General features: G+C 60.5%; 2 protein-coding genes across 5 annotated transcripts in view; one reads left to right on the forward strand and one right to left on the reverse strand.

Annotated features, from left to right (window-relative positions):
• Positions 1-284: 284 nt before the first annotated feature.
• SSTR2 (somatostatin receptor 2) lies at positions 285-1400 on the reverse strand. The gene has a single exon (XM_010210569.2). It carries the CDS (start codon positions 1398-1400, stop codon positions 285-287), a length of 1116 nt encoding a protein of 371 aa, XP_010208871.2.
• Positions 1401-8037: 6637 nt separating this feature from the next.
• SLC39A11 (solute carrier family 39 member 11) overlaps positions 8038-18491 on the forward strand; it is a 75040-nt gene continuing 64586 nt past the window's right edge. The window contains exons 1-4 of one of the 4 annotated variants that reach the window (XM_062010802.1): positions 8038-8115; positions 9297-9410; positions 10482-10520; positions 15159-15317. In XM_062010802.1, the coding sequence (XP_061866786.1) occupies positions 9303-9410; positions 10482-10520; positions 15159-15317 (306 nt within the window). In that variant the 5' untranslated portion in view covers positions 8038-8115; positions 9297-9302. Of the gene's footprint in view, positions 8137-9296; positions 9411-9500; positions 9630-10481; positions 10521-15158; positions 15318-18491 lie in introns of those variants that run through there. The other 3 variants (XM_062010805.1, XM_062010803.1, XM_062010804.1) reach the window with 3 other exon arrangements.

Below are 18491 nucleotides of genomic sequence, written 5' to 3' on the forward strand. Positions count from 1 at the left end.
CAGCCCTCAGCAGCACTTGGGTGCTGAAACGCGCTGTGTGGCTGCAAGTTGTCTTTGTTTTCCCGGAGAGGCAGCTCCCTCAGAACCGGCTCCTTCCCCGTGCTCAAAAGCCAATCCTCCAGCAGCTCAGGAGGAGCTCAGCTGAGGACCCTCCTGCCCGTGGGTGTGCACACTGCCATCCCCAAAGCAGCTCTCCTGCCCCGACTCGGTGGGTGCCGCCAGCCTGCCACAGCTGGGAGCAAGCGGGGAGAGGAGAGCCAAGGAAGGACGAGCCCCTGGTCCTCTCAGATGCTCGTCTGCAGGTCCCCATTGAGGAGGGTCCTTTGGGTCTCTGTGGTCTCGTTGAGCCTGGATTTGTCCTGCTTGCTGTCGCTGCGATCCGCCTCGTCCATGCCGCCGACCTTCATCAGGCACAGGACGTTCTGAAAGCTCTTCTTGAAGTTGTCGGACAAGAAGGCGTAAAGGATGGGGTTGGCGCAGCTGTTGGCGTAGCTGAGCACCACCACGAAGTCGAACATGCCCTTGAGGACGGGCGTGGGCACGATCAGGACGGAGACCGAGGAGACGTTGAAGATGTAGAAGGGCAGCCAGCAGAAGATGAAGACGGCGACCACGATGGAGACCATCCTGGTGACCTTCTTCTCGGACTTTTTCCTCTTGGAGGAGCCCACTCTGATGCCCGAGGACTTGACTTTGATAATGATGAACAAGTAGCAAAGGCAGATGATGGTGAGGGGCACCAGGAAGCCCAGGATGAAGGCGTAGATGATGAAGCCCGTGTACCAGGCGCCCGACTCTCCCGGCCAGATGATGGTGCAGCTACTCCTGCCGTGATTCTGCTGCACCCCAGCGTAAATCATGATGGGCATGATCACCAGCAGGGAGACGCCCCACACGGCCACGTTGATCATTTTGGCAGTCCTGGGCCGCCTCCACTTGGCAGATTTAATGGGATGGACGACAGCCAGGTACCGGTCGACGCTCATAACCGTCAAGCAGAAGATGCTGGTGAACTGGTTGATTCCATCCACCGTCATGACAATCCTGCAGATGGCTTTGCCGAAGGGCCAGTGGACCAGGGCCACCTGCATGGCCAGGAAGGGCAGCCCCAGCATGAAGAGCTCGTCGGCGATGGCCAGGTTGAGGATGTAGATGTTGGTGATGGTTTTCATCTTGGCGTAGCGGAGGATGACGTAGATGACCAGCGTGTTGCCGCACAGCCCCACGATGCAGACCACGAAGTAGATGAAGGTGAGGATGGCGTTGCTGGTCAGGTCGAAGTGCTGCCCTGTGGCGTTGTGCGACACGTTGGCCGGTGCCTCCACCGAGAAGTTGTCAAAGGGGGAGGCTGGGGAGAACCAGAAGGCGGTGGCGTTGGGCTGCTCGGATTCCAGCTCCATGGCTCTGCCGCTCCCTGGGCGCTGCTGGTTCAGAGGAGCTGGGATGTCATCTCCCCTTGCTCTGGGGACACAGGAGAAGATTCTAGAAAGCAGAGATGAAATGGCAATGAAGGGATTCCCGGGGAGGATCTGCCCGTTTGGCTGTCTCTGGGGAGATGCTCCCTGGAGGGGTTTTCCCCAGACCGCTCCTGCTCTCCCCTGCGTTGCCGAGCGGGCTGCCCCGGCCACACCACAGCTTCCCCCTGACTCCGGCATCGCCGGAGCCCCTACGGCTCCCGGACCCAACCGCCGAGTCCCCGGTGGGCACGACCGACGCCCGGAGCGCCGAGGGAAAACCATTTCCCTCACCCCGCCTGCCTTCTTGACCACGACCCGGGTCGCGACCGGCACACCGAGCCCTCACGACTCCCGCGGACGCTGAGCCGCGGTCGGGAGAGCAGCCGCCTCCCGTTCCCCGCGGTGCCCATCCCTCCGCTCCCCGCCGCCGCGGCTGCCGAGGGACCCGTGGCGATGCTGCCCGGAGCGCGGCTCCGCCGCTCACCTGCTGCCGGCCCGGCGGGGAGGCACCGGCAGCGCCCGGCGCTCCGCTCCGCTCGGACCCGCTCCGCTCCCTGCGCTCCGCTCACCCGCCGGCCCCGGCTCCGCTCCGCCGCCGGACCGACCGCACCGGCTGCGCCCCGCCCCGCACGGGGCGGCTCTGCGGGGCCGGGGCGGGGACAGCCCCGGCCGCGCCGCACACCCGCTGCACACCCGCTGCACACCCTACCTGCCTCCCTCCCTGTCCTCCTCTGCACACTCTCCCTGCCTCCCTCCTTGTCCTCCTCTGCGCACCCCGCTCTGCCCGCCCGCTGCTCTGCCCTGCTCTGCCCACCCTGCCTGTGCTGCTCTCCTTGCCAGCTCTGCCCTGCTCTGCCCACCCTGCCTGTGCTGCTCTCCTCGGCTGCTCTGCCTTGCTCTGCCCACCCTGCCTGCTCCCCTCCCCTCCCAGCCTTCCTCTGCCCGCCCTGCCTCTGCTGCTCTCCCTGCCCACTCTACCCGCTCTGCCTGCCCGGCCGTGCGCCCTGCACTGCCCACCCTGCCTGCTCTGTTCACCCTGCTCAGCCTGCCCTGCTCTGCTTGTCTCACTGTGTCCCCCAGCTCTGCCTGCTCCCCTGTGCCCCCCACGACCTGCCCACTCTGCCTCCTGCCCTGCTGTGCCCCTCGGTCCTGCCAGCACCAGCCTGCCAAGCCGGTCACCCGGGCTACCCGTGGCTCTGGGTGCTGGTCCCAGGGGTCCTGCCAGCCCTGGGGCAGCAGAGCCTCACAGAGCCTCACAGAGGCTATTGCAGCCTGGTGAAGCCCAGAGGCTGAGGAAGGTCCCAGGGGTCTGCAGCTGGCAGCAGGGGTGCAGGGACTCTGCACCACCCCATAGCGTGAGGGAGCTCCATGGGGCTTCCAGAGACCCCTCAGGATCACACATCCCTCAGCTCTTTCTCCTTCCTTGCACGACCTTGGCCTTGCTGCTTGACTGTTGCTGCAGGAGCTGATTCTCCACATTTTATTGCAGCACTGGTGCAAAGGGCTCAGCCTCTCCATGGCCAGCAGAGGGGAGGGATGGGGCAGCTGATGGCCACGCTGGGACTCCAGCTGGAGACCCCCAAGAGGTGTCTGAGAGCCCCAACGTCTCCCAGGGAAGCTGGAAGTACCTTGACCCCAAGGATTTTGCACCTTATAAGGCAAAGCAGGTCCTGGCTGCCTTGGCACAGCCTGGGGGAGGTGGGGTGGTGATGGGGTGGTTGCCCACAGCTTTGGGGTCTCGAGGGACTTGTGCAACACGGGTGGGTGTTGCCACAGCCTCTCCCTCTGCAGTTACCCAGTAACGGTGACTGGAGAAGGAAAGAAGACCAAGAAAGAGAGGTTTGGGGGAGATAACCTCTGCTCTGGTTTGTTTGAGATCTCGAAAGCAATTAAATAATAGCTATTTCTCTTCCCCCCTCCCTTTCCCATCAGTTATCAAAGAGACAATAGAAAGCAGGAAATTAGGAGTGACTGGGAACAAAGAGCTGAGTGAGGCTGCAGATTGCAGCCAGAGGGGCTGGGAGGTTCTCGTTTGCACTTGGCCTTCCACTTCCCAAGGTGGATCTGGAGGGGCCTGGAGTACCAGTGAGAATCATGAGCTGCCTCAGGGATCTTCAGCAGGTTGCAAAAAAAATCTCCTCCTGAAACAAGTGATGGGGGAATCATGATCCCTGTGAAGGTGTGTGAGGAGGGAGGACAGGGAGGAAGGTTTGGCTGATGGAGATGGGTCTCTGCAGGGTGCTGCTCGCTGGGGTTGGGGTGTCCCATGGCCTGGCCCCTGGGTGAGCTCCCTGGGTGCTGCTCTGGGCAGGGTGGCTGCACACAGACCCAGGGACCATGGCTGAGCTCTGCCAGCTGCCAAGGCAGGAGAGGACCAGGAAGAGCAGAGATGTTCCCTGACACTGGGGAGCAGGGAGTGCAGCACCCCAGCTGTGCCAGCCCACAGTGGTTTGATGCCTTGTGACCTTTTCACAGCTGTTTTATCCCCTCGTGGCTGGTTCCTTTGCCCGGGAGGGGTGTCCTGAGCCTGCCCTCCCCTCAGAGCCTCAGGGGAAGCTTTGCTGTGTGCATTCCCAGCGCTGCCTCCTTGAATTTCTCGCTGCTGCATCCCTCCCTGGGCTTCCTGGGTGCCAGGGGCCGGGCAGCACATGCAGCCTCTCCCCCTGCCCCAGCCTGAGCTTGCTGCTGCTGCTCCCAGCACCCAGCTTGGTGCTGAGCATCGCTCTCCTGCCATGCCAGGGGGATCCTGAGCTTCTGCCCAGGGCTGCCTGTGGAGCATCAGGGCTCCAGCCACCCTCTGCCCTTTGCTTCCACCCCCGCGGGAAGCTGGTGTTGGAGGCAGGGCCCGGGGAGCTGTGTGAATTCAGCCAGCAGAGCTCACTTGGCTGCAACCAGATCTGATCTGCCTGAACAAAAACCCCCCAAACCAATGCAAGGCTGGGCTGGTGTGTGTGAAGGGACTGAGCTGAGCTGATGCCCGCCCTGGGAGGACTGCAGCAGCACTTGCCTGAGCCAGGAAGCTGTGCTTGGGGTTTTGGAAGGGTTGTTTTGGTTTGGTTTATTGTTCTTCTGCCCAGATTTAGGGTTGGATTTAAAGGCTGGTGCAGAGTCTGCTCCGTGTCTCTGGGTGGTCGCTGGTCCGGAGAGATGTTGTACCCCAGCAGCTGGTTTGGTGCTGGCAGATAAAACTCCTCTTTGTCCTTCAGCCTGGGAAGCATCCACTCTGCTGAAAAGCAATTTACTGGCTTGGCTGGGTAGAGGAGAAAGGCCTGGCCTCTTCCCACACGGCTCCGGCGGCCGGGATAACCCATGGGAGAGGGGCACGGGCGTGACGTGACCATGAAGTGGTTTTCAAAGCCCTTCCAAGCCTCCTGCCATCCATTCCCAGCTGTTCTGCAACAGTCCCCGTGGAAAAACTGCTCCTTCACCCCCTGTGCTGGAAATGTGTGCTGTGAGGAGCCAGGGGCTGGCTGCCAGCCGAGGGGCAGGGTGGGACGGCCTTTCCCCCGCAGCTGGGAGGGCAGCAGCCACGTCTCGGGCATTGGGCAGGAATGAGGGAGGCTGTGCTGGACTGGCAGGGCTCTCTGATGGTGGAAGGGAACTGGGGGAACTGGGAGGCAGCTGCCATTCCCCAGCAGTCAGGAGGGAAGCATTTGCTCCCACGTGCAGCTCACCTCCCAGCTTGTTCCTCCCACGCTCTGCTCAGCTGCAGCCACCCCGTGCTGCTGGGGGAGAGTTTGGGCACCCACTTGGGACCCAAAAGTGGGTGCCACAGTGGTCCCTGTGCATGCCCTGCCTGTGCCAGCCCTGGATCCCATTTGTGCTGGGGGACAGGTCCCTGGAGGTTAAAGCTTCCTCTGGATGTGTGTCTGCAGTGAGCCGTGCTGTGGTGGGAAGGACCTTGGCAGGGAGTGAAGCCACACAGCCCCTCTGGCCCCACCACCCTGCCAAGTGCCCAGGGGGCAGTGCCAGCCCCAGGAGCCCTGGGGCTCATCGCTGCCTTTGCAGGGTGGAAAATCAGCCCCAGCCTGGGGCAGCTGGGCTCAATCCTGCTCCTCTCCAGCACATTGCCCTCAGACAGACCCAGCTGTTTCCAGTGGCTTTAGTGGCCTGGCTGGAGGCTGCCTCCTCAATGACCGAGCTGCCTGGGACAGGGGGAGGCTTTGCTTTCTGCTTATTAGCCAGACAAGCAGGTCTGGAGCATCCCTGCACGCCCCGAGGCCGGGCAGAACCAACGAGGGATGAAGTGACCTAACGGGGGTGATGGGGAGGGAGAGGAGCCGGAGCGCCGGGACCCCGCGGGTTTCTCTGCAGCTCTGTCCCAGGGGAGCCCCACACCCTCCCCACAGGGCTCCTTCCCCGGGGCCGCCTCTCCCCTTCTCATTCTGCCGCTATTCGCCTCCGTAATTAGTGTATCGATCTTTGCCAAGGGTACCGAAAGCTGCTGCGCAGCCCCTGGGAACCGCACGCTGAACCCCCGCTGCTAATGAGCCTTTGGCAACCACGCACTGAGATCTCTGCCCCAGGCTCCTCCCCGCTGTGCCCGGCTGCTCCCAAGCTCCTGCACCTTTAAAGTGGGATTTAAGGGCTTGGCAGGCGGGGCTGCTGCAGCAGGGTGATGCTGAGCACACACCGAGCTGCTGGCACCCAGCGCTGCTGCAGCTCTGGGCTCCCCAGACCCTGTGTCCCCAGACTCTGTGTCTCCAAAGCCTTGCACCGGGTCTGTTGTGTCTGTCACAGGGCACCTAAAGCCAGGAGAGAGGTGTAAAGCTGTCACTTGGTGCCCCGTGACTCACAGGGGCCGTTAGCCCGTGGATGGGGGTGGCTCTGCCTGTGCTGCTCCCGTGGCCTCTGCCGTGGCTCTGCATGTCCTCATTCCCTTGGCTCAGGTCCAGGCTGGCTCCATCCACTGCCCCAGCTTGACACGGATGGGTTTGAGTTGGGAAAGAGCCCGGCCATGAGCCCAGGCTGTGCAAAGGGGGCACAGGGCAGGGACAGAGGGATCCTGCTTGCTGTCCCCTGGCGAGAGGCACAGCTGGGGCATCTCCAAACCTGCCCCAGCCTGCAGTGCCCCTGGGCCATCCCTGTGCTGGGATGTGTCTGTCTGGGTCTGCTCCCACAGGCATTGCTAAGGACATCTGCCCAGAGATTTGGGTCTGGCAGCTCCCAGAGCCAGGACTGAGCTGCTGCCCCTTGCAGTGTCTCACACACCTGAATGAGAGAGATGGCACAAGGGTTTGTGCCCCTCTTGTTGTTTGAAATGTGTTTAGGGGGCTCCAGGTAACACAGAGCTGTGACTGCAGGTCTCATCCTACAGGCAGAGGCACACAGGAGCTGCCAGCCCTCCCTTTGCCTCTGGGGCACAGGAGGGGCAAGTGCCCAGCTGCCCACTGTGGGGAAGGGGCTGGACCCTGTCCCTGGTGCAAGGACAGCCCTGTTATGCCAGAGATGGTGACAGAGGGGTGTCTCTATACACAGGAATGCCAGCAGCGAAGGCAGAGCATGAGCTGATTTTGCTGGTGCCTCTGCATGGAGTCTCATTGCCATCACGACTGTCCCCCTTGCCCAGTGCTGCCCACACACATGTCCCCAGGCAGGGACATTCCTGCCAGCCACCCCCAGACCCCAGCAGCACACAGGGCAGGCTCATGTCACCAGTGTCACCAGTGTCCCCAGCCCTGCAAGGGGAGCTCTGTTTGCTCTGTCCCCACGTCCCTCCCAGCTGGCATCTCACTCTGCATCTGCCTTGTGACAGGAGCTAATGAAGGCTGCAAGCAATTTCAGGGAGAGATTGATTAAGCCCTAAATCAAGGAGGTTTCAAATGGCTTTGACCTTTCCCAGCTGTGGCAGGGGAGGCTGATCAGAGGCCACATAAACACTCTAATAAAGAAGAGCTGCGGTTGCAAAGGAGCTGGATGTGCCCTGCCACTGCCTGCGTCTTCAGGCACAAGCAGGAGGCACCAGCGAGCCCTGAGGCTGGGCTGGCTCTGTGCCCTGCCCATGGCTGTGAGCCTCCCTGGCTCTGGCTGATGCCATTGAGCTGTTGGGACGAGTCAGTGCAGGAGCTGCTGCTGCCCTCAGCCCGGCCACCGTGTGCCCTGCCGCGAGGCTCTGCAGGGATGTCAGTGGGTGGTGGATGACATGGCAGTGCCCAGCACCTCATCCCACGGGTGCCAGGCGATGGAGAGGTTGGTTGTAGCCCGCGGGCAGCCTCGTGCTGCTCATTAAGGGGCAGCCTCAGGCTGTTAATGGGGACGGCTGATGGGGGCAGCTCATCGCACCCACGGTGTGACCGTGCTGGCGGCAAGGGACGCTCCCACAGCACCCCAACCCAAAGCCCAGCAGCTGTCTTTTAAGCAGCCCGCGGCGGGTTTCGCCGTGCCCGGGGGTGGCGATCACAGCAGCGAGCGACAGCTTTCCCGCGCCCGCCCGCACCGCCCACCCGCCGCCCGCCCGCCTCGCTCCGCCGCCGCCTCACCCACCCGAAACAGCAGAACCGGGGGCGTGCCCGGGCCCGCCCCCGCCGCGCTCCCATTGGCTGCGGCCTCGCCGGTGGGCGGGGCCTCGGAGACACGTGTGCCAGCACCAGGAAGTGGCGGCAGGGCTGCGGCGGGAGCGGAGCGGGGCCGGCGGGACCCCCGCGGCGGGAGCGGAGCGGTGAGCGGGGCCGGGAGAGCGGTGAGCGGGGCTGGGGCCGGTCCGGGCGGGGAGCGGGGGAGCGGGGCCGGTCCGGGCGGGCAGCGGGGCCGGGGGAGCGCCGGGCGGGGAGCGGGAGCGGGGCCGGTCCGGGCGGGGGAGCGGGGCCGGTCCGGGCGGGCAGCGGGGCCGGGGGAGCGCCGGGCGGGGAGCGGGAGCGGGGCCGGTCCGGGCGGGGGAGCGGGGCCGGGGGAGCGGGAGCGCCGGGCGGTGAGTGGGGCCGGGGGAGCGGGGCCGGGTCCGGTCCGGGCGGGGGAGCGGGGCCGGGGCCGGTCCGGGCGGGGGAGCGGGGCCGGGGCCGGTCCGGGCGGGGGAGCGGGGACCGCGGGACCCCGGCGGCGGGAACGGGAAGCGGGGGCCAGGGGACGGGACCCCGGCGGTGGGGAGCGGGGGCCGCGGGACCCCCTCGGCGGGAGCGCCGGGCGGGGAGCGGGGCCAGGAACTATGGGACCCCCGCGGCGGGAACGGGGCCGGGGGCTGCGGGACCCCCGCGGCGGGAGCGCCGGGCGGTGAGCGGGGCCGGTCCGGGCGGGGAGCGGGGGCCGCGGGACCCCGGCGGCGGGAGCGGGGGCCGGGGGACGGGACCCCGGAGGCGGGGAGCCGGGCGGGGAGCGGGGCCGGGAACTGTGGGACCCCCGCGGCGGGAACGGGGCCGGGACTGTGGGATCTTCGCGGCGGGGCTGCGGGAGCGGGGCCGGGGGACCGCGGCTGGCAGAAGCCCGTGTCGCACCTTGGCTTTTGTAGGGCCCGGGGGTACAGGGCACCGGTGTCCCTTCAGTGCCAGGAAGAGGGGCTTTGGGCACAAGTGGGTGCCCCTGAGGAGCAGGATGAGATGCAGGTGCTGGGAACTGCCCAGGAGTGGGGGGTGAAGCCTCCCCTCGCTCAGCCAGGTGTGAGAGAGGGGGGTTGAGCCCCAACCCAGCGTGGGGCTCGGTGTATCCCATCCCTCCCGCTCCTCTGAGCTGGGGTTAACTGCCTAAACCAGACTTAAAGAGGAAAGCTTAGACAGGTGGTGTAGGGAGGCTTAACCTTAAGCTCCCCCTGTGCTCTTTGGTGAGGAGGGTTTGGGGTGCTCCACTGCTGAGCAGGGAGGGCTTTGGGGGTTGTTGTCTCCCTCTCCTGACACTCCCTGTCTCTCCCAGGTGAGCATGATCCCGGGGCAGGGGCCGGTGCTGCAGTCGGTGCTGGGGACGTTCCTCACCTGGGGGCTGACAGCAGCTGGCTCAGCGCTGGTGTTTGTGTTTTCCAGCGGCCAGGTGAGTGCTGGGGGCACATCCTGAGTGGGGGCTGAGCTGAGGGAGGGGGCTGTGCTCTGCTCATGGCTGGGTTTGGCTGCTGTGTTCCAGACCTGAGAGACTTGACCTTGGCCCTGGGAGGTTCTGGGGCAGGGAGAAGATAAAGTCAGCTCATTTCTGTCCTGTGTGTCAACACAGAGGAGAAGAAAATCCAACTCCTGAGACCAGGCTGTAATGCAGGTCGTGGGGCTGTGGTATGAGCTGTGGTATGAGCTGTAATGCAGGTCGTGGGGCTGTGGTATGAGCTGTGGTATGAGCTGTAATGCAGGTCGTGGCCTCCAGGGCACGGGGCAGAGCCTCAGGCAGGGCTCTGTGTTTGGAACAGCAGCTTCTCCTCCTGTAACCTGGTTTTGCTGCCACGTTTCAGCGCAGGATTTGGGTCAGCCTGTGCTCAGAAGCAGCAGAGTGTTGATCTTGAAGTCATCTTTTATTCCAGAATTGGACCCCCTCCTTGCTCTTGTGTTGAGAGTTGCCCAGATGGATGGATTATTTATGCCTCTGGTGATGATTTATTCAGGAGCTTGATGCACAGTGAGATTCCCTGTGCAGTAACTCATTGGTTTTACTTCCTGGGAGAGGATGATGTGCTAAAGAATTAACACTGCCCTGGGAGGGAGGTGGGCAGGATGGGTGCTGCGTGACCGGACAGGTAATGGCTTTGTTTGTAGCAGCCTGTTATTAGAGGAATCAAAACCTTCAAGAGGGAGGAATGCAGGGCAGGGGAGTTGCTGCTTTCCCTTCCCACATCCCTTTGGCACAGGCAGGGGGTGGCTGAGCACAGCTGGGCACTGGGAGATGGGTCTGGGGAGCCAGGATGTGCTGGAGGTTCTTGGGGATGGTGGGTGCCATCAGCCCAGCATGAGGCCTGTGCTGTGTGGCAAGCTCAGAAATCACCTGGGGGGCAGAAATGGGGAGCAGAAGGTGCTGTCAGGGTGCAGGGGTGCAGCTGGCTTTACCTCTCTGGATGGTTTGTGTTGTGGCTGCTGCTCCTGCCCGGGGTAAATGGGGTGGTTTGTGTTTGGTGTTTTGCAGAGGCAGATCCTGGATGGCAGCTTGGGCTTTGCTGCAGGGGTAAGTACAGATTCCTTCTGCTCCTGCTCTTCACACCTTGGAAGCCACCACACTGCTGGGTTGCCCACTCATGTTGGTGTTGGTTGGCCAGTCACCAAGGTGCAGGTGGGGCAGGGAGGAGCGTGGTGCCACGCTGGCTGTGTCCTGCTGCCCCTCTGCTGAGGGCTGAGGTGGCACCAGCAGGATCACAAGGGTGTTGAGCTGCCTGTGCTGGATTTGAATTAGACTCCCCTCATTTCCTTGGGCTTCTGAGTCATTCCAGGTGAAGATGGGCAGCAGAGCCCCTGTGCTGGAGGCTGATGTACAGTGTCCTTTGTGCTTCTTGCTGTCCTGTGGAGTGCTGCTGCCTTGAGCCCTTGAGAGAAGGGGGGTGAAGGGAGGGCCCTGCAGCTCTACATCAGGGCACCCACTGAACATGGGGCTTGCTGCAGCTTTCTCAGAGGGAAATGTCACACTGTGTGTCTTCAAACTGTGTTGGGACACTCCTCCCCCTGCCCAGCTGCTGGGGTGATGATGGGGAGCAGCCAGAGGCTCCTTCAGACTCCTGAAGTGACCTTTGTTTTCCTTCAGGTGTGCCTGAGAGCCTGGGGGGATGTGCTCTGGGTGGAAGGTGCATCTCCCCAGGGCAGAGCTCTGCCAGGTTTGGGGTGAGCCACACAGTGTGTGGGATCCATCCTGTCCTGCAGTGTGCAGTGCTGGGGCTGTGTGTGGAGTGGGGCACCTCCACTCCCTGTGATGCTGCTGCTGAAGGAGCAGTTTGGCTCTTTGCAGCTCTGGAGGTGGCAGATCTGCTGCTGCTCCCAATGCCTGAAGCAAACCCAACTGTACCACCCAAGAGCCTGTGACATGAACCACCCCAAAGCTGGGTTTGCTCCCTGGCTGTGCCTGTGACCTGCTCATGACCTGAATAATTCATCTCCTCCCTAGTAGCAGATTCTTGGGCCATCATTTATGAATTAATTGCTTGCAATAGGAACTGCCCCTTCTGCAGCTTTCCTCTGTGGTTTGGTTGCTGAGCTGGTTTCCCTGGGGCACACACACCCTTGTCCCTTGGAGCTGCTTCTGTGGTGCCAGGGGGGTGCTGCTGGGCACAGCATGGGCTGAGCTGGCCCCTTGCTGGGACACTGCTGCCTCCCAGAGCAGCTGCCACATCTGTCCCCCAGCTGGGGGGGCTCAAGGGGCTTTGCCCTGGCTGAGGGCTGGCTCATGATCCCATCATTGCCGTGGCCACTGTGTCACCCTGCCAGGAGCACTGAGTCATCCCAGCGTGGCAGAGGTGTGGCTCAGCTGGTCAAGTCCTGCAAACATTTGCTTTCCCCCTCCCCTCCTCCAGCTTCTTTCAATTTGCTGTGCTTGGAGCAGGACAGGGGACTGTTGCTGGGGTTGCTGCAGTGTCTGGAGGGGAGGGTGGCTGAGGCAGCCCATGCTGCCAGGTGCTGCAGCTTGTCAGGGTTTCTGGGTCATGGTTCTGGGCTGCAGGTGGTGCTTGGGGTGAGCTGCCAGTGTCCCCCAGGGTCACTGTGGCCCTGGCCTGGTGCTGCATGAGCAGGACTGGCTGTTTTGGAGGTGATTGTGCCACAGTTGCTTTCAGGGCTGCTGGAACAGATCCCTGCTCAGTGAATGTGGCAAAAGCATCAGAGGCTGGAAGCTGTTGTTTTCCTTTTTGCTTGGTGTGCTCCAGTCGTGCCCATGGCTCTCTGCTGTGTGTCTAAGGAGGGACTGGAGTAACTCTCCACTTGGCAGACTGGTTTTGCATTGGGCAAACAGCAGGATGTGGAGCAGCAGGTTTTGAAACCTATCAGTACTGCTTTGTGACTCTCCTTCCCTTTAAGAAGTGTTTCTTCAGGCTGTGATGTTGCTCTGATCTTGCTCTGAGGGATTTCTGTTTAAACCCCATGTCTTTGATGTAGATGTCTTGCAGAGATGGGAGGGCTGGTTCTCCAAGCCCTGGGACTGAGGCAGAACCCAACTTCTCTTTATCTGCACTGACATCTGGGCTGCTGGGTTTCATTAAACTTCCTCAGTTCTCTGTCAGAGCCAGCAAACCTTCTCCTGTGCTTCTGAGGCAGGCAGTAGCTTCAAATCTTGCTCTTTTGGTGCTTAGCTCAGGGTTTAGGGGATGGATGCAGTGGCCAACCCACCTGGACACGTTCCTGTGCCCCCTGAGCCAGGGGAACCTGCTGTAGCAGGGGGTTGGGCTGGAGCATCTCTGCAGGGCCCTGCCAGCCCCCAGCATTTGGGCATTCTGTGGATCTCTGATAACTCTCTGGGTTCCAGGGAGCTCCATGGTGCCCTCCAACACCAGGGTTGCTGGTGCAATGGGATCATGGATGGCTCTGTCCTGTTGCCTGCTTGTCTTTGGGGAGCTTGCAAAGGCAGAATGAGTGAAAAGCTTCTCTGCTGCTGCTGAGGCAGGAGGAGCACATGGGACAGGGGTGTCCAGGTCAGCTTGAGGAGGGCCAATGGCACGTGGAGCTTTAGTTTGGGATCCAGAAAGTGTCTTGGTGCTGCTTTGGCCACAGATGTACCATCTGCTCTGGGGAGCATCCCAAAGCAACAGCCCCTCTTGGTGTGGCTTAAGCTGACCTGGTGTGATGGCACAAGCATCACCTTGGGCCAAGGGGACCCCTGTGACTGGTCACTGTGGGGCAGGGGAGCTCAGCTGCCTCCAGCCTGGAATGCTCAGACACCTGAGCAGAGGTGCAGTTTCTCTGCCTCAGTTCCCTCCTGGCAGTGGGGGATAGCAGAGGGTTTGGTGTGTGAAAGCCTCTGAGGTGATGTGTTTCCATGGAGACGAGGCTTCGCCTGCTTGGGCATCTGATGTGGAATTCTGGCTTTTCTCTTAAATCTTGATATCCTTAAGTAAGATCTTGCTTCTCAGATGTTCTCTGTTATCTCAGTGTTATCCTGGAGCTGCTGTGCTCTCAGGCATCCTAAACACCTGCAGCCCTCCTTCCCTGCAGCCTGGCACAGTGATTGCTCTTATAGGGCTGCAGTTTGATTTCTTCTGTCCCAGGTGAAAGCAAAAACCATAAAGACACACTTTAAACTGCACCAGGCACGTCTGCTGTTGGCTATTCCCTTCCAGTGCTGCCTAAAACATCATCAGTCATTTACACAGCTCTACTGAGGCCAGTTCTTGTTGTTAGAGCCTTAATGAAGTCAGCTGAGAAGTGTCTGGGCGAGTGTCCTGCCAGTGTCTCATGTCTCAGCTTCCTTCCCTGCTCTGCCAGGGGATGCCCTTTGCTTGAGAGGGGCTTGAGCTTGTGTTTTCTGATCCACCAAGGTGGCTGTTTCCCTTGAAGCTGCTGCTTTCATCCCGATGGCACAGGAGTGTCCTGCCTTTGGCACCAGCTTGCTCAGTGGCCTGGCTGGGCTTTGTGTTCCTGTCCCTGGCTGGTTGCTGCAGAAATCCTTGCCTTTTGGTTAGTTCATGCTAAGAGATGCTGCTGAACCAGAGGGGTAAGTGCCAGCTCAGCAGCTAGCACCCCTGAGCAGGACCTTGGCTGCTCCCAGGCCCCTGAACCTGCCCCAGAGCTCAGAGGTGTGCTGAGGGGAGGCACAGGGACACGCTCCCTTCCCCTGCCTGGTCCAGCTCCCCCACCAGCTGGGATGCAGGACTTTCCCTGCATAAAAAGGTGTAGGGATAAATCCCTTTCCCTTCCCAAGCAGGGGAGAGTGCTTGGTGCAGCCTAGCAGGTTGCTGCTTCAGCTGGTGAGGCCGAGGTGGTTGGAAGCCCCGTCAGCATCTTCCCCCGGAGCTGCGCCGCTGCCTTCAGCGCTGATGGGATCTGGAGGCTGAGCAGTGGCAGGCCTGTTTGCCAGGGGGAAATGAGATCTTAACAGAAGATGACAATCCAGTTCTGCAAAGCCTTTCCCTGTTGCCTGTGTTTCCATGTTGGGGCGTGTGCTTGTTCTGTAAAGGAGGTGGCATCTGAAAGATGAAGTCTGACAGCCGTGGCTGAGCCTGCCCTGGCAGCCTGCTGGCTTCTTACTCACAGCCAGCTGAGCTTGATGCAATGCCCCAGGGGCTGGTGTCTACAGCAGTTGGCATCTGGCTCCTTCCTTAGGAGTGGTGTGAGATGTGATGGTTTGTTACGTGTCCCCGCTCTGCAGGCGAGCCCTCGTGAGCAAAGCGAGCAGCGGCTCCTCCCAGCGGCGTGGGGGGAGATGGGGTCACCTTTCCTTGCTGGCTCTGGGCTTGTTCCTGCTGGATCCTGATCCCACATCCCTTTCTCTGTGGACAGCTGCTTTGTGCTCCCCTGCATGCAGGCAGGGCTGGGAGAGAGCTCAGGGCATTGCTGTCTCACAGAACCCCTGAGTGCTGGCAGGGCCCTGCAGAGCTGCTGCAGCCCCTGCTCAAGCTGCTTCCCCTGGCTCAGGGGGCACAGGGATGTGTCCAGGTAGGGTTGGGAACCTCCTGAGAGGAGCCTCCACACCCTCCCTGGGCAGCCTGGGCCAGGGCTCCCTCCCCTCAGCACCAAAGGACTTGCTCCTGGTGTTTAAGAGGAACTTCACGTGTCCCAGCTTGTGCCCATTTACCTCTTGTTCCATCAGGGGGGAAAAGTGTCCCCCCCATCCTCCTGACACCCTTTAGCCACCCTACATGGTTCTCACCTCTCCCCTCCTGTCTCCCAGGTCATGCTGGCTGCTTCCTACTGGTCCCTGCTGGCCCCAGCCATCGACATGGCCGAGGACTCGGGCAGCTTTGGAGCCTTTGCCTTCCTCCCTGTGGCTTTGGGCTTTGTCCTGGGAGCAGCTTTTGTGTACTTGGCCGACCTGCTCATCCCAGCACTGGTAAGTGGCTGTCCCTGAGCTCAGAGATTCTGCTCTTCCTTCAGCTCTGCCCTGGCAGGAGCTGGATACACATTGGTTTCCATCCCAGATTTAATGAACCTGTGTTTGTTCCAAGAGGCTGCCTGGCTCAGGCAGTGCTCAATGCAGCTTCAGGCTGGCTGCACTCACTTGGGCTTTTTTATCCCCTTCCTCCCTCTCTATTTTTTTGTGCCTTCAGCTTCTGCTTTTGTTCCTTTCACTGGCAGCACTTTGCAAACAGGCCAGGTGTGACCTTCTGTTTCAGCCCAGGGCTTTGATCTGCAGAGCTGCCAGCCCTCTGAGCAGTTGGAGATGAGAGTTCCCATCCTGCTGTCACAGAGTGGCAGTGAAGAAATTAAAGAAATGGAAAGCTGTTGGATTTTTACAGCTGAGGACACCCAGGAGTGGCTCAGGCAGCAAAGACATCTTGGAGAGCTCCCTGGCAGCTTTGGAAGTTTGGTTTTAATTTGTTTCAGCAGGAAGGGAGGGTTATCTGTGGCTGGCAGTGGGGACTGGGAGGCTTTGCAGCTGAGGAGTGGTACAGATGGTTACCCCAGTGTCCAGGGCAGCCCCCAGCACCAGCCTTCCCCACTCCTTTGCTCCTGGAGCCTCTCAGAGCAGGTACAGCCAAACCTGCCCCCTCAGCTGTGGGGAAAATGGCCTGATGGTAGTGTGTCACTCCCAGAGCAAGTGGGATCATTAAAGAACAAAGAAATGAAACCCCAGCAGGGTCAGCTGGATGAAAGCCTGTCCCCCCTCTGCCAGCCTGGGTCCTGCCTGCCCCCTTCTCAGGGCTCCCCAACCCTTTGCAGGATGCACTGGGGGGTTGGGGGCTGTTGTTGGGCAGCCAGAGCCCTTGGAAGCTGTTCTCCATCAAACTCTTTGTCCTTCCCCTCTCAGTACCCCGAGCTCTCCTGCCTGCATTGGCCAGCACAGTGATCACCCTCCTTACAAGGTGCTGGATGAGGCCAGGGGTGTATTTGATCAGCTGCCTGATGTTGATGTTACCCAACAGGGTAGATAAACAGTTGCAGCACAGAACCAGCTTCTTCCTGAGGGCTGGTGTTCCTCTCTGTTGCCTTTTGTAAGGGGAGTGTGTGGGAGGGGAGAGAGGGACATTCTTGTGTTGCAGGATGCTGCAGTGTCAGGGCTGCCAGGGTGTGGTGGTGGGGAAAACCAGCCCTGTAGGGAACAGAGCAGTGGATGCAAGAAACACACACCTAGATCTTGCTTTACATCCAGTTCAGATACTGATGGGAGAGGGGCTGTTGTCTGCTCTGGCTCAGGGATGCTCTTTGTGCCTGTGGCTGTTGCTGCTGCCTGTGGGCTTTGCCCCCTCTGCAGGGTGTTTCTTCCAGCCAGCCAGTGGGCAGGACCTGCCTCCTGAGAGGTTTTGCAAATGCAGAATGCTGCATGTCCTTCCCCTGGATAACTGCAGCAGGCTGAGCAGAGCTGGAGGGACCCCTGTGCTCGCTGCCCAGAGACAGCAGTGAGGGCTCCTGGGGCTGCTCAGAGCCTGCAGTGGGCAGGGACCAGGGCTCTGGGGATGCTTTAGGAAGGACAAGGTACCCAGAGGCTTGGCAGAGTTCTGAGGGATACTGTGGAAGGGGCATGGGCAGAGGTTAAAGCTAAATGTGTTGGCAAAGTCCTGAGTAGTCCTTGTGGCTGTGCTGGCTGGGGAATGCAGCTGGGGATGCACCTCCCTTCACCTGCAGCCCAGACTCCTCTCAGCAGCCAGGGCTGCTCAGATGAGGGTTAAGCCACTGCACTTCCAGCAAGTTTTACTTCTTTCTAAGTCAGATAAAGCCTCGGGGGTGGTTTTTTTCCCCCTCCAGAGCTTGAGAAGAGTCTGTGAAGATGCTGCTGGGGGCACACTGTCAGTGGGAGGGCAGAGGGGGCTGCTTTTAGCAGGCTGCTCTTTGCACAGCAGCTCTCTCTGCCTGGCACTGCTGCATAACGGCTGTGCTGGATAGCAACAGGTACAAAAAGCTTTTAATGCCTCCTTATCGCCCTGGCCCTGCTCCCTGGGGAGGGAGGAAAGCTTTGCTCCTGCTGCAGCCTCACCAGCAGCTCCTGCTGGTGCCTGAGTGTTTGCTCAGCAGCCGAGCTGGGGCTGGTGGGAGGGTTAAACCTCCAAGACAAACTGCTTAATGATGCCCAACAGCTGCAGTCATTAAGTTCCTTACAAAAGACAGACCCACTCTGTTACATCTTTATCTTCTGCCCTTCCCCGTGTAAAGCCTTTAACGTGTTTGTTCCTCCTTTAGCCAGGCAAAAGTCTGCTCCATGTGTTCAGCCCTTCCCACTGTGCTGGGCTCAGAGGCAGAGCTGCTCCTGGAGAAGCAGAACTGCTTGCTATAGAATCACAGAATCACTTCAGCTGGAAGAGACCTCTGAGCTCACGGAGCCCAACCTGTGTCCCAGCCCCATCAGCCACCAGCCCATTTCCCTCAGTGCAACACCCACCCAGCTCTGAAACCCCTCCAGGGATGGTGACTCCAGCCCCTTCCAATGCCTGACAGCCCTGGCAGCAAAGAAATTCCTCCTCACATCCAGCCTGAACCTCCCCTGGGGCAACTTGAGGCTGGTTCCTCTTGTTCTGGGCTATCTGAAACCACCAATGAGAGGCCTCTCAGCCCCTTCCCTCTCCAGCCACAACAGGTTTCTCTTGCCTTTGCACTAGTTTAACCTTAGGGTTACCTTTTAAATATAAGAACTTGGCTTGAAGAGGCTACTGGATGGAGAGAGGTGGGTGCCAGGGGATGTTATAGCCTAAGTAGGGTTGAGGTGGTGTGGTGCTGATGCCCAGAGCCAAAGCCTTTGAGGCAGAGTTTCCTTGAGAACATTTCCTCAGTGCAGTGTTTCCTGAGGGCTTGTAGCTCTTTTGGGTCTCCTGTAACACTTAAGAATGCAGGAATGAAGTGGTATTGTTCTCAGCCCTTGGTGTGACTTGCAGCTCAGCTGACCTGCTGCCTTCTGTTCAGGGTGGCACTTTGGTTGTGTTTCCTGGTGAGTTTCTCTCTCTGGCCTCCCTTTTCCTGCAGAGGTCCTGCAAAGGTCCAGAGGGCACATCCAGCCCTGACTCCAGTTTTCAGACAGTCCCTGGCTGCTTTTCCTCCTGAACTTTCCCCATGCACTTGTGTTGCCTTTGTCTCT

Source organism: Colius striatus, chromosome 18 (assembly GCF_028858725.1).
Source record: "Colius striatus isolate bColStr4 chromosome 18, bColStr4.1.hap1, whole genome shotgun sequence".
NCBI classification, from domain to species: domain Eukaryota; kingdom Metazoa; phylum Chordata; class Aves; order Coliiformes; family Coliidae; genus Colius; species Colius striatus.